The 13218-nt window shown below is 34.6% G+C and overlaps 1 protein-coding gene across 16 annotated transcripts in view; it reads right to left on the bottom strand.

Annotated features, from left to right (window-relative positions):
* MYCBP2 (MYC binding protein 2) overlaps nt 1–13218 on the bottom strand; it is a 309994-nt gene that overhangs the window by 21372 nt on the left and 275404 nt on the right. For 12 of the 16 annotated variants that reach the window (XM_053563137.1, XM_053563143.1, XM_053563140.1 and 9 more), the window contains 6 exons: nt 11420–11485; nt 9399–9638; nt 8784–8882; nt 3590–3670; nt 2329–2595; nt 1478–1761 (listed from right to left, as the gene is read on the bottom strand). In XM_053563137.1, the coding sequence (XP_053419112.1) occupies nt 1478–1761; nt 2329–2595; nt 3590–3670; nt 8784–8882; nt 9399–9638; nt 11420–11485 (1037 nt within the window). The remainder of the gene's footprint in view (nt 1–1477; nt 1762–2328; nt 2596–3589; nt 3671–8783; nt 8883–9398; nt 9639–11419; nt 11486–13218) is intronic. The other 4 variants (XM_053563138.1, XM_053563151.1, XM_053563152.1 and 1 more) reach the window with 1 other exon arrangement.

Raw genomic sequence — 13218 nt, 5'->3', positions numbered from 1 at the left:
ACACACACACACACACACACATACATATACATTGATTTATTAATTTATTTTAGAGATGGGGGTCTTGCTATGTTGCTCTACCACACCCAGTTAATATATATATATATATATATATATATTTAAAAATTTATTTTATTTTTTTTTTATTGTTTGGGAATCATTGAGGGTACAAAGAGGCAGGTTATATATATTTTTTAGAGATGGGTCTTGCTATGTTGCTTAGGCTGATCTTGAACTTCCGGGCTCAAGAGATCCTCCTGCCTTGACCTCCCAAATTGCCAGGATTATAGGTTTGAGCACCATATCCAGCCACACATCCTTTTATAATTTTAAAAGGTAAATACTTAAAGCTTTAACTGAGGTTTACTTTATTCCCCCTGTGCTTGTTTATTTTTATTGTGGTAAAAACATGTTAACATAAAACTGAAGTTTACTTTTGTGTATGATGTGAAGTAGAGGTCTATAATATTTTTCAACATAGATATCCAAATACTCTTACAACATGTATTTGACCTACTTTCTGTTCCTCCCTAATTTATAATTGCAAATGACATTTTTAACATGTATGACATTCCTTTTACACATAGGTCAGTTATTATTTTTTTTCTTCTTATGAAGCAACTTTTATTTGAAAATCTAGCAAACCAAGAAGGGATGGTGGACTTTTTTTTTTTTTTAGCTTTACCAATTTTTATTTTTATTTATTTTTTAGGAAGTCTTTTTTTTTTTTTTTGAGACAAGAGTCTCACTTTACCGCCCTTGGTAGAGTGCCATGACGTCACACGGCTCACAGCAACCTCTGGCTCCTGGGCTTACGCGATTCTCTTGCCTCAGCCTCCTGAGCAGCTGGGACTACAGGCACCCGCCACAATGCCCGGCTATTTTTTTGTTGCAGTTTGGCCGGAGCTGGGTTTGAACCTGCCACCCTTGGTATATGGGGCTGGCGCCCCACTCACTGAGCCACAGGCGCCGCCCTTTTTATTAAGTCTTTTGTACATACATTATAAATACATTTATGCCCATTTCAGTGTGTTGATTATTTGTACAAATTGGGAGTGCTTACATCATACCAATCAGCACAGCTTTCATCTCATTTACCCAATTATAGCATTAGGACATTTGTGTTCTACACATGATAGAACCAACTTGTACTTGCAATATGCTCCATAGTTGTGGTCCCCCTACTATCCCTCCCACCCCCTCCCCATCCCTCTTTCATCATAGACTAAAGTTGTGTTGCATTTTTCATATGCAAGTGTGAGTTATTATAAATTGGTTTCACAGTAGTACTGAGTACATTGGATACTTTTTTTTTCCATTCCTGAGATACTTTACTAAGAAGAATATTAATAGATTTCATTTGGTCCATAAGCCAAAAAGGCAGAATTTGAAATCATGTCTTTTTAATCAGTTTTAACTCTCTAAACAGTAGCTCACTGTGTTCTGTTTTGATACTAAGACAGAGGCAATAACTAACCTGGAATTGAAAATCATTGGAAGAGTCACTGTTGTGACTCCTTTGCCCACAGTGGTACCAGCTGTTCCTGTGATGGTGGTTCCTTTGGCTTTTAGCTGTACAGTGAGTGCTTTGGCAATGCATCCTAGAAACATGTCCAAGATACCCAGCTTATTCCAGTCTCCTTTTTCTGTTGAGTGAATGATATCACTGATATCTGCTGGGGGAAGGGATTTCACTCCTATGATACTGGCCAGACGACTAGGGGTCACTTCTGGCAAAACTCGTCTTAGTAAAGAGGTCACCTGGTAAGAAAATAAAGGGAAAGAATTGCATTTAAATAATGATGTTTTAAGGTTTTCATTTTTTAATGTACCTAACTACCATTCTACAATTGTAAAATCTTTGAAGAGAAATATAATTTAAATGTTATTTTTGAGAAGGGCAGAAATATGATCCAAACAATCAAAATATAAAAAAATATGAAATAAACATGCTATAAACAAAAATATGAAATAATATTTTAATTTCTGGGGTGGTAATTATCAACCCCAGGGTAGCAAGAAAAAATATGGCTTAAACTCTTGGTCAGGACTAAATAATACTATATATTTCACAGTACTAAGGTAGTCAGTAGCCAGAATATTCTTTAGCACAGAGTTTAGCACATTCCATTAGTAAAATGGAATGTATTTTGCTCTTCTATGCTCTCTTTAAAAAGAGTAAAAAAAAAACAAAAAAAAAAACATGGAGTTAAAATACAGGCACCCTCCCCCCCCCAAAAGGCCCTTAGGTAATTCCCTTTGCATTGCAGTAGTTAACAATATTTCAAGTGATAACAGAAGTGGCAAGGTGGTGGAATGAGGAGTCACCTGTCTCTGGACTCTAGGGGAGGCTGTGTGAAGCAGTGAAAAGAGATCCTGAAGCAGAGTTAGCTGCTGAGCCAGATACTGTCGACCGACATTTGAGCCACTCAGTGCCAAAACCATGGAGAGCAGCTCAAAGCAGTAGGCATCAGAGGAAGCATCTTCGTCATTTGGCTGAGAATTGGCATTTTCTTTGCTTGATATGGCATGCTCCCATTCTTCACGGACCCTGGTGGCTTCCATGCGAATAGCTTGGACGATGTGAGCACATACCTATTTAAAGATAACACAAAATGAAAAATGGAAGTCTGATTTACTACTCCTAGTAAAATGAAACAAAAAATCAAGACAACAGTATAAGTCAAGGCTGAATTTAATATTCTTTCTCTCAGTTAATTCTCTATCATACCATTCTCATAATCCAACTTAAAAACTATGAAGTAAAACTAGGGAACTCTAATAAAAATCTGAATATTTAAATCAACTACTAAGTAGAAACTGATCATATGCAAGTTACTGATGCTTCTGCCTATGGTTTATTTATTAGTATATTACACAAAATCACCAGTGTTCATCACTTTTAAAGCACACGTTAAAAATGGACTATTTTAACACATCTGTCCATAAGGTGCTTTATAATTGATGGTAATCACAATATAATTTACAGTAATTTTTCTTCTTTGGTGATATATAAAATAACAGCACCTTTTATAATTGAAGGCATATGAAATTCAGCAAAATGCTGTTAAAAAGATAAAGCACAAATAAATTCAAGCTGTCATTTATGTAAAAATATTTAATGGTACTGAAAGTTAAAATAGGCTAATTTAAAATTCAACATTTTATTTAACTTTTGAGTTATTTTTAGGTTACTTAGCACCACATGATATGAATAATCTAGAGCCATTCCCTCACCTCGTTATATTTAAAATATTAATACTAGTCCAGTAAGCTCAGTAAAAGTAAATAAATAAATAAATGAAAAGGAACACATGAAATGCAAAAGAAATCTGATGGAGCTGGGTATTTGACATCAAAATCGAATGTTCCTATAACATAGAGCAGCAAGGTAAGAAGGTTAACATTCATAACAAAATCTTTAAAGTGTACAGATATGCAAATGTACTCATTTCTCTCTAGAAAAAAGCAGACATTCTGTAGAATTTATGAAGGGACAGCATATAAATAGCCTTCAGAAATTATAGAAAATACTTCATGTTCTAAAAACAAACAAACAGAACAACTGATGAAGAAAATATTAACCAACCTGTTTTTGTAAGTTAGTCAGTTTACTCCTGCTGAATATGATCCCAACCATATGTTCTTTGAGGTCAGCATCTGATGTTGCCTTTACATAGACAAAACAAAGAAAGAAGCAGGCTCTTTATACAAAATTTGCATATTTGACATTTCAAAATATCTTGAGAAATAATTTTGCAGATTATTTTAGAAGAATTTGTTTTAAACTGAGTCTTATGACACTACAGATAAAGTCTGAAGAAATCATTATTTGGCCAAAGTGACTGTCAGAAGAATAAAATTTCAGAACATAAGAAATCTAGAGAAGTATATTATTGTTTCACAAATTTATTTAGTGTAATCAATTTGAGTCATATCTATTTGTAAATTGTGAACACTAGTAGGTCACATCAGATATTCGATTCTTTGACGAACCACCAGGAAAATAAAAGATTAAAAGAAAAATATCCTAACAAAATTCTGTGATGATGGTAATTTAAAGTATTCTAATGCCAATGGTTATCAAAGAAATGACTCATAGGAAGAAAACTAAAGGCTGACATTTTATAATGCTTATTATGTATCTTATTTAATCTTCACAACAACCCTATAGGTTAAGTTCTAATATTCTGCCTGCAAAACATGTCAGAAAAAGGGAAACAAGTCATTTTTTTCTTTAAGAATCAAAATGATTCTTTCACATTTTGTAGGATGGAGAGCCACACAAGAATGTCCCTACCACCTTAACAATGAGGAAAAAGCTACTAATCTATAAAACTGCAACTTTTTTGAGGCCCATCAGAGAGTTGAGATCAGCCACTAGGTAAACTGAATTCTAAAAAGACATACCCATATTCTAAGACACTTCAAAACTCTTCATTCAGTATTTGAGAAATAGTAAATAAGCAGACAGAACAACAACCAGTAAGGCTCTTGAAGACTTGAACAACAATAATAGTAATTTGACCATTGTGAACTAATTGATACTTATAAAACCCATCATAAAACGGCAGAGTTCATATTCTTTTCAAGTACACCTGGATAGTCATTAAAATAGATTATATGATAAGAATCCAAATCTTAAACAAATTTTAGAAGGATTAAAATTACACAAAGTATACTGTTTGACTATAATGGAATTAAACTAGAAATTAACAGTAGAAAGTTATTAGGAAAATCTGTAAACATTTAGAAATTAAACAAGATTCTTCTAAATTACCCAGGGGACAAAGAAGAAATCAAAATGTGAATCAGAAAATATTTTGGAGTGAATGAAAATGAAAACATAATGAACCAAAATTTGTGACACGCAGCAAAAGCAGTGCTTAGAAGAAAACGGCAGCAACATTTAAACTGAGAAAAGAAATGTCTCAAGTCTGTGATCTAATCTTGGATCTTAAGAAAACAGAAAAAGAGGAACAAATAAAATGGAAAGCAGACAGATGGAAAGAAAAACATATGAGCTGAAATCATTAAAATAAAAATAGAAGAGAACCAATAAAAATAGCCAGTTCTTTGAAAAGATCAAATTGATGCATCTTCCCAAATACAAGAAGATGTATCTCTCTAGATTCTGTAGATATTAAAAAGATAATAAATGTATATTATGAACAACACAGGCCAACAAATTCAGCAACTTAGATGAAATGGACAAATTGCTTGAATGCCAAAACTACTGAAGCTTATTCATTCAAGTACCAGTAGATAACTGAAATAGTTCTGTATGTATTAAAGAAAATGACTTTGTAGAATAGAGCAAATAGACTCATTATACATGAGTTTCTTTTAGGTAGTTCATATTATTTTTGTCTACTTATTTTTTTATTTATTTTTGCTTTTTGAAAACAGCTTTTTTGAGATATAGTTCACATACCAAATGTGCACAATTCAATAGTTTTTAGTATATTCACTGATATGTGTGACTAACACCATAATCAATTTCAGGGCATTTTTTTATCACCCTCCCCCCAAGAATCCTTGTACCATGTGGCTATCATCCCTCCAATTCATTTTGTTTTTTACTGAAGACAAGTGAATTTCATAAGTTAATAACACATATTGATTAAAATACATAGCAACATATGTATTATTCTACTGAATAAAAGAAAATGGAAAAAGAGATCTATATAAGAATACCTATTCTGACAGAAATTCTCATCAAACCTAGGAAAAGAAGGAAACATGCTCAATTTGAGTAAGAGCTTCTACAAAATCTATAGTGAATCACACTTAACAGTGAAAGATTGAATGGCTTCTTTATAAGATCCAGAACAAGGCAAAGCTATCTGTTTTTACTATTTCTCTTCATTATGGTATGTAAGGGCTTAAACAATATAATGACACAATAGCACAAGAAATTTAAAGCATGTAGCTCAGAAAGGTAAAAGTAAAACCTACTGTCTAAGGAGATCACATTATTATCTATGAAGAAAACCTCAGAATCTACAAAAACATTCTAAAACTTAGTAAGTGAACTTAAGATCACAGAAGTTCAACACAAAAGTCAACTGTATTTTTATGTATTAGAAACAGACTATTGGAAAGTGAAATAAAAAACCACTTGTTACAATACTCTTACAAATCTGAAATGTTCAGGGAAAAATTTAATAAAAAATATGTAAGACTTGTATACTGATATAAAAAACATTGCTGAGAGAAATTAAAGAAAACCTTAAAAAACAGATATATCTCTATATCTATCTGTCTATCTATCTATCTATCATGTTCACAGATAGGGAGACTCAATATTATTGAGATGTCAATTCTCCCTACATTGACTTATCAATTTGTGTAATTCCAATCAAAATTCCAGATTTTTTGAGGAAACTGACAAGCTGATCCTAAACTTTGTAAGAAAAGGCAAAGGATTTAGATTAGCCAGAACTTTGAAAAAGAACAAAGGTAGAACCTGGTATCAAGATTTTTTTTAAAGCTACAGCAATCCAGACAGTTTGTTGTTGGTGTAAGAATATACACATAGACCAATGGAGCAGAATAGAGTCCAGAAATAGACCTGCACATTTACGGTGAACTCACTATTAAAAATAGGCTTTTCAACAAATGGCAGTAAAACAAATGAATATCCATGTGCAAAAATGAACCTCAGTTCTTACCTCACACTGTACTTAAAAATTAACTAACCAAAGGACTAAAACTGTAACATTTCCAACAGAGGCGAAAATCATTAGGACCCTGAGTTCTAGAAATGACACAAAAATCATGAATCATCTAGAATAAGCAGAAAAATCGAACTTCATTCTTCTCTCTGAAGGGTAAGCCGCAGACTAGTAGAGAATATTTAAAAAGACATATTTGGTAAAGGACCTGCAAGGATCTGTATTCAAGTATTTACAGCAGTTTTATTAATAACAGCCAAATAGTGGGAACAACATAAACATCTACTAAAAAGTAGAAGAATAATCAAATTATGGTAAATCCATACAGTAGAATACTTCTTAGCAACCAAAAGAACAATTATGCGCCACAGCACGAATGAATCTCAAAAGCATTACGCTAACACCGAAAGAAACAACAAAAAGGTTACATTCTGTGTGATTCCACTTATATAATATCCAGGAAAAACCAACACTGCAGAGATAGAGTACAGTTCAGTGGCTGCCAGTTTCTAATGTAAGGTGGGGGACTGTCTGCAAAGAGATAATGGGGGAAATTTGGGGAGTGATTTATTTTAAAACATGATTGTGATGGTTTCATTAGGGTACACATGGGTAAAAACCAGTACACAATCTAGTTTAAAAGAAGATTTTTGTGTATGTAAATTATATTCAATAACCTGACCTAAAAATGATTAAATCATGTTATTTTGTGAGCATCCAACTGCCAGCACCTTTCCTACTCAGCCTTAACTCCTTCCACGCACTCTCCTGTTAGGTTAGCCTGTCCAACGAGTCCTTGATCTCATGCTCTCTATCAGTCCAACTTCTGTCCAACTCAAATTGGATAAAACCCAATTTAGCTCTAACTCAAATTCAATATTCCCCCTAAGAAAGCTCTAACTCAAACTCAATATTCCCCCTAAGAAAGCTTCTCTGACCACGATAGGGCACAATAATCTCAATGTACTCTTGAAATCGTATGTCATGCACAATTTGTTCACACATTTAATGACTTGACTATATACTATATAGTATCCTTGCTGATTTCTTTTCAGAGAGGGTTTAAACCGAAGAACAAATAGATGCAAACTTTGTGATGGCTTACCATCCCCATGATTGTTCGCCACAAAATCCACATTTGCCAAAATTCAAGTGATTTAAAGAGCAGTTACCCAGTTTTGTAGTCATTCACATGGTATCTCCAAAAGATATTGAAGGGAATTACTAGAGTTTATGAAATATTATTTTTACTATATCAAACAGAAAAATGGCAATGTTTTAGACAATATTGTATAGGGAGGTACAGGGCTAGACTATGTACATCCTAAGTCTATCTTTCAAAGGGCTGCCAAGGTGATTATTTGTGATATTTAAAGACATAAAAATATCGAGTCTAGTCAGGGTTGATTTCTCTTTTTAGAAATGGATGAGGTTTTCCTCTTACGTACAATGTTTTAGTTAGGATCAAAGAAGTAAAGCAATTGAGTTTTAGAAGAAATTTTCTAGAACAGCATAGAGTAGTTAATTCCAATAAAAATGTACGGAACTTGTGTGTGATTACATAGTTGTGGATACAAAGACAAATTAGATGTGCACTTGGTCTTTCAGAAGCTATGGTTCAGTAGAAGAGATGGAACACATGAAGATAAATGTAAGAGAGAAGCCAAGAAGAGACACACACAGATTATTAATTATGAAGTTTAGCAAAGGCAAGCTGCTTTTTGTCTACAGAAATCATAACTAAGGTTCCATAAAGATGGTATTTTGAACTATATTGTGAAGGACAGATAAAATAGAGGAGGGAGAAGATAACTGACGGGGCGCAGTGCAGGAAACAGACTGAGTTAATCTTACCACCAACTGAACACCACAGTCCAAGGCCAAGGTATAGAGCAAATTTTGCTATTACTTCAAATATTAGATTGCACATGAAGAAATAATGAATTTCTTTTAGAAAGTTCCTTCATCTTTTTAATTAAAGGAAAAAATAACTGTAAATAAATTTTTATCACATACTATTAAAATATATAGCAACACATGGATCATTTCAGTGAACAAAAGAGAACGAAAAGGTAAATAAAATATTTTTAGAATACAAATAAATACATTGTATACTTTTTCCTCTCCTTCAGGTGAGGACAAGAGTGCTTTTTCCTCCTGTTCCGGTGTAGGTTCTGCATCTCCAGAGATGAGCTTTCCAAACACCTGATAAAGAAGACAGGCACATGAGAAGTAATTACCACTGTGAAGGCCAGAGGACGGGGTCTGCAGGGTTTATGTTATGCTCCTTATTTTTGAGAGAGAGTCTCAATCTGTTGCCCTTGGTAGAGTGCCGTAGTGTCATAGCTCACAGCAATCTCAAATTATTGGGCTGAAGCAATTCTCTTGCTTCAGCTCTCATGAAGCTGGGACTACAGGTGCCTACCCAACACTGGACTAGTTTTTTCTATTTTTAGTAGAGATGGGGTCTCACTCTTGCTCACTCCTGAGTTCAAGCAATCCACCCGCCTCAGCCTCCCAGAGTGCTAGGATAACAGGTGTGAGCCAGCCCGTCCAGTTGTTTTATGTTATTCTTGCAATATACCACTACTTTTCTGAGTTAACACAGTTACTTAGGCTTTGAGAAGTAAAAATGGGCTGCATTTGTAGCCAGAAATCTCTGTTATGCTCTTAAAATATGTAGATTAATCCTGTAATAGAATATGTAGAAAGGACACTCACTTGAGATGTAATAAGTCTGAAAACTCGTAGCGTCTCAGCTTCACAGTTCCTTTGCTGGGCCACACTGGCTGAAATCTGGCCAGCGATTTTTGTGCTTTCACCATCTTTCCAGCCCAGGACTTTGACTTGTCGAACTCTTAGTGTATTTTCTGGGCCCTTTAACTCAATTTTGATGATGTGATTATCCCCTCCTGGAAGTTCACTTGTTACCCAACCAATGTGCCTGGAATCCAGATCGACCTGGTTGAGAAGAGAAGGGATAGAAAGCTGATATTTTTACCACCATCTTAGACTTAGCATTAATAATGGCAAGATCAAATAACAAACAATTGTACAGAGAGTAAAGGCTGTTGGGTTACTTCACACTGATTATCTAATTTCAACCCCATGAGGATACGAATACTATTTATAGCAGCTACTGTACAGACAGAGACACTGAGGTTTACACGGGTTGAAGAATTCTCAGTAAGTTGATAGAGGTAATATTTAAAATCCAAGCCTGACATTGACACAAGTTATATGAGAGAAAGAACACAATTTATATGACTGCATTTTACCTATACTGACTATAAGTAGAAATAACATGAGATCAGCAATGAAGTTCTGTTTTTTGTGTCATCACATTAAAGCACCATTTAAAGATAATGTATTTTCAATATGTAGTTACTTAATATGTTTTGCTTTTAAAGAAGAATTATATGATATGTAACTTTATACATGTAATTCTGTATTTTACTGAATTTCATTAAGAATATAATTTTTTTCAAGGATTAAATGTCAATTACGCTGTGAGATGTTTTTGTTTTTTTTTTTTTGCAATTTTTGGCCAGGGCTGGGTTTGAACCTACCACCCTGGGTATATGGGGCCGGTGCCCTACTCCTTGAGCCACAAGTGCCGCCCTGAAATTGTTTTTGATAGTATTTCCTTGATAAAATGAAAACTGTAGGCCGAGGCTGGAGGATCACTTGAGCCCAGAAATTTGAGGTTACAGTGAACTATGATCAGGCTACTGCACTCCAGCCTGGGAAACAGGGTAAGACCCTGTCTCTAAATCAGTAGTTCTCAACCTTCCTAATGTCACAAGCCTATAATACAGTTCCTGTGGGTTGTGACCCACAGGTTGAGAACTGCTGCTCTAAATGAATGAATGAATAAAATAAAATGAAAATTGTTCTCACAGCATTTGATAATCATCCAATGATCTGGGGATTTCTGGACTATTTATATCAATATTTGAGTTCATTATGATCTCAATTAATAATGTCAATTTTCTAAAAGGGGTATTAAGCATAAGTAAACAATATCTCATTGAATAGGATTATTTCCAAAAATTCTCTTAACAATTTAAGTCAAAATTATTATTTGTTTAATCTAAAAATCTCAATTCATTCTTTCATATAATTTGAAAAGTAAACACCAAATCCCCAAGCAACTAGTCCACTTCTGTGAGATCAAGTAGCCACAGAGGCATAGCTTTGATAAAACTTCTCTAATGCCAAGTAAGGTACCTGTACACATCTCAGACATGTGCCCAGATAAAACTTCTTTCTAGAGTTTATAAACGGACTTTTAGAAGCCAGAGATAACTGCAGTGTTACAAGTGAGAGGTTTTTTGGGCTAGGTGACAAAAACCTATTTTAACCCAAGTGTAGGTGAATTAATGTGTTGAAAGCGAAAAGTATCTGTGATCAATCTTAAGGCATCCCGAGTCATCGTAGAGGAGTAGGGGATAGAAGGACTGTAGGCACAGTATGATTGCTCATGGCTGTAGAACATCTAGGGCAGTAAAGGGTGAAATGTCCAGCACAGGAATGGCTATTACTGTTCCTACATATGGACCATTTGTCAATTTACTGTTTTGTAGATACAGAGGGTGTCAAAAAATGTATAAAGATTTCAAAATGTGTATGCATTTTTTTTTGCACCCTTCGTAGATGATTTCCTACACTTTGGTGCTATGCCAAAACTAGAACTCAACAGTGGAGACTAAGAAGAAAAAAGACGACAACATTTCAATTACCTGCTTTATTCTGCATAAATCTTCTACTGCTTTGCCAGTTAAGAAGGTCATTGAGGTAACTTTATTCTAAAATAGATAATTCATAATAGTTATTATGCCATGTTCCTGCTTCAGAACTTACAACAATTCTTACGACCTATGAATAATACATGTTGATCCTTCCTAACTGACTCCACCCCATCTTCCCAACTAACCAATATCCCTACAACTCCAGTTTTTTCTTATTCTCACAAACTGCATCTTAAATTTCACATGTCAGCCTTTCTCCACATGTTCTCTCATAGCTTGAAATTCCCTTTTTTATGCAGAATCTTAACATTCAAATTCCATCTCTATCTTCATGAAGCCTTTTAACAACTCTGCTTGTTATATTCCCATTATTTTGGAAGTGGGAAGGTAACTTACCTAACAAGACTGCCTTACAGACTTGAAGTAGGATGTATGGGAACAATGAGTTCTATCCCCCGAGATACTTGCCAAACTAGAGAAGGCAACATTATTAACGCAAAAACTTCGGACCAATTTCACTAATGAATATAGATGCTAAAATTCTCAACAAAACCCTAGCCAATAGACTACAGCTCATCATCAAAAAAGTCATTCATCATGATCAAGTAGGTTTCATCCCAGGGATGCAAGGCTGGTTTAATATACGCAAGTCCATAAACGTTATTCACCATATCAACAAAAGCAAAAACAAAAGACGATATGATCCTCTCAACAGATGCAGAAAAGCATTCAATAAAATCCAGCATCCTTTTCTAATTAGAACACTGAAGAGTATAGGCATAGGTGGCACATTTCTGAAACTGATCGAAGATATCTATGACAAACCCACAGCCAATATTTTACTGAATGAAGTAAAACTGAAAGCTTTTCCTCTTAGAACTGGAACCAGACAAGGTTGTCCTCTATCACCTTTACTATTCAATATAGTGCTGGAAGTTCTAGCCAAAAAAATTAGGCAAGACAAGGAAATAAAGGGCATCCAAATGGGAGTAGAGGAGGTCAACCTCTCCCTCTTTGAGGATGATATGATTTTATACTTAGAGAACCCCAAAGACTCAACCATAAGACTCCTGGAAGTTATAAAAAAATACAGTAATGTCTCAGGATATAAAATTGATGTCCACAAGTCAGTAGCCTTTGTATAATGCCAATAACAGCCAAGATGAGAAACTAATTAAGGACACAACTCCCTTCATCACAGTTTCAAAGAAAATGAAATACCTAGGAATATACCTAACAAAGGAGCTGAAGGACCTCTATAAAGAAAATTATGAAACCCTAAGAAAGGAAATAGCAGAGGACATTAACAAATGGAAGAACATACCATGCTCATGGCTGAGAAGAATCAACATTGTTAAAATGTCTGTACTTCCCAAAGCAATCTACTGATTCAACACCATCCCTATTAAAATACCAACATCGTACTTCCAAGACTTGGAAAAAAGGATTCTGCGATTTGTATGGAACCAGAAAAACTCCCCATATAGCTGAGGCAGTTCTTAGTAATAAAAATAAAGCTGAGGGCATCAGCATACCAGATTTTAGGCTGTACTACAAAGCCATAGTGGTCAAGACAGCATGATACTGGCACAAAAATAGAGACACAGACATTTGGAATGGAACAGAAAACCAGGAAATGAAACTAACAACTTTCAACCACCTAATCTTCAATAAACCAAACAAGAACATACACTGGGGGAAAGACTCCCTATTCAATAAAATGGTGCTGGGAGAACTGGATATCCACATGCGTTTTTGCGTTTCATTTCCTGGACAATAGAAAACCAGGA

This window comes from Nycticebus coucang, chromosome 15 (assembly GCF_027406575.1).
Source record: "Nycticebus coucang isolate mNycCou1 chromosome 15, mNycCou1.pri, whole genome shotgun sequence".
NCBI classification, from domain to species: domain Eukaryota; kingdom Metazoa; phylum Chordata; class Mammalia; order Primates; family Lorisidae; genus Nycticebus; species Nycticebus coucang.
This window is presented reverse-complemented; position numbering and strand designations above follow the sequence as displayed.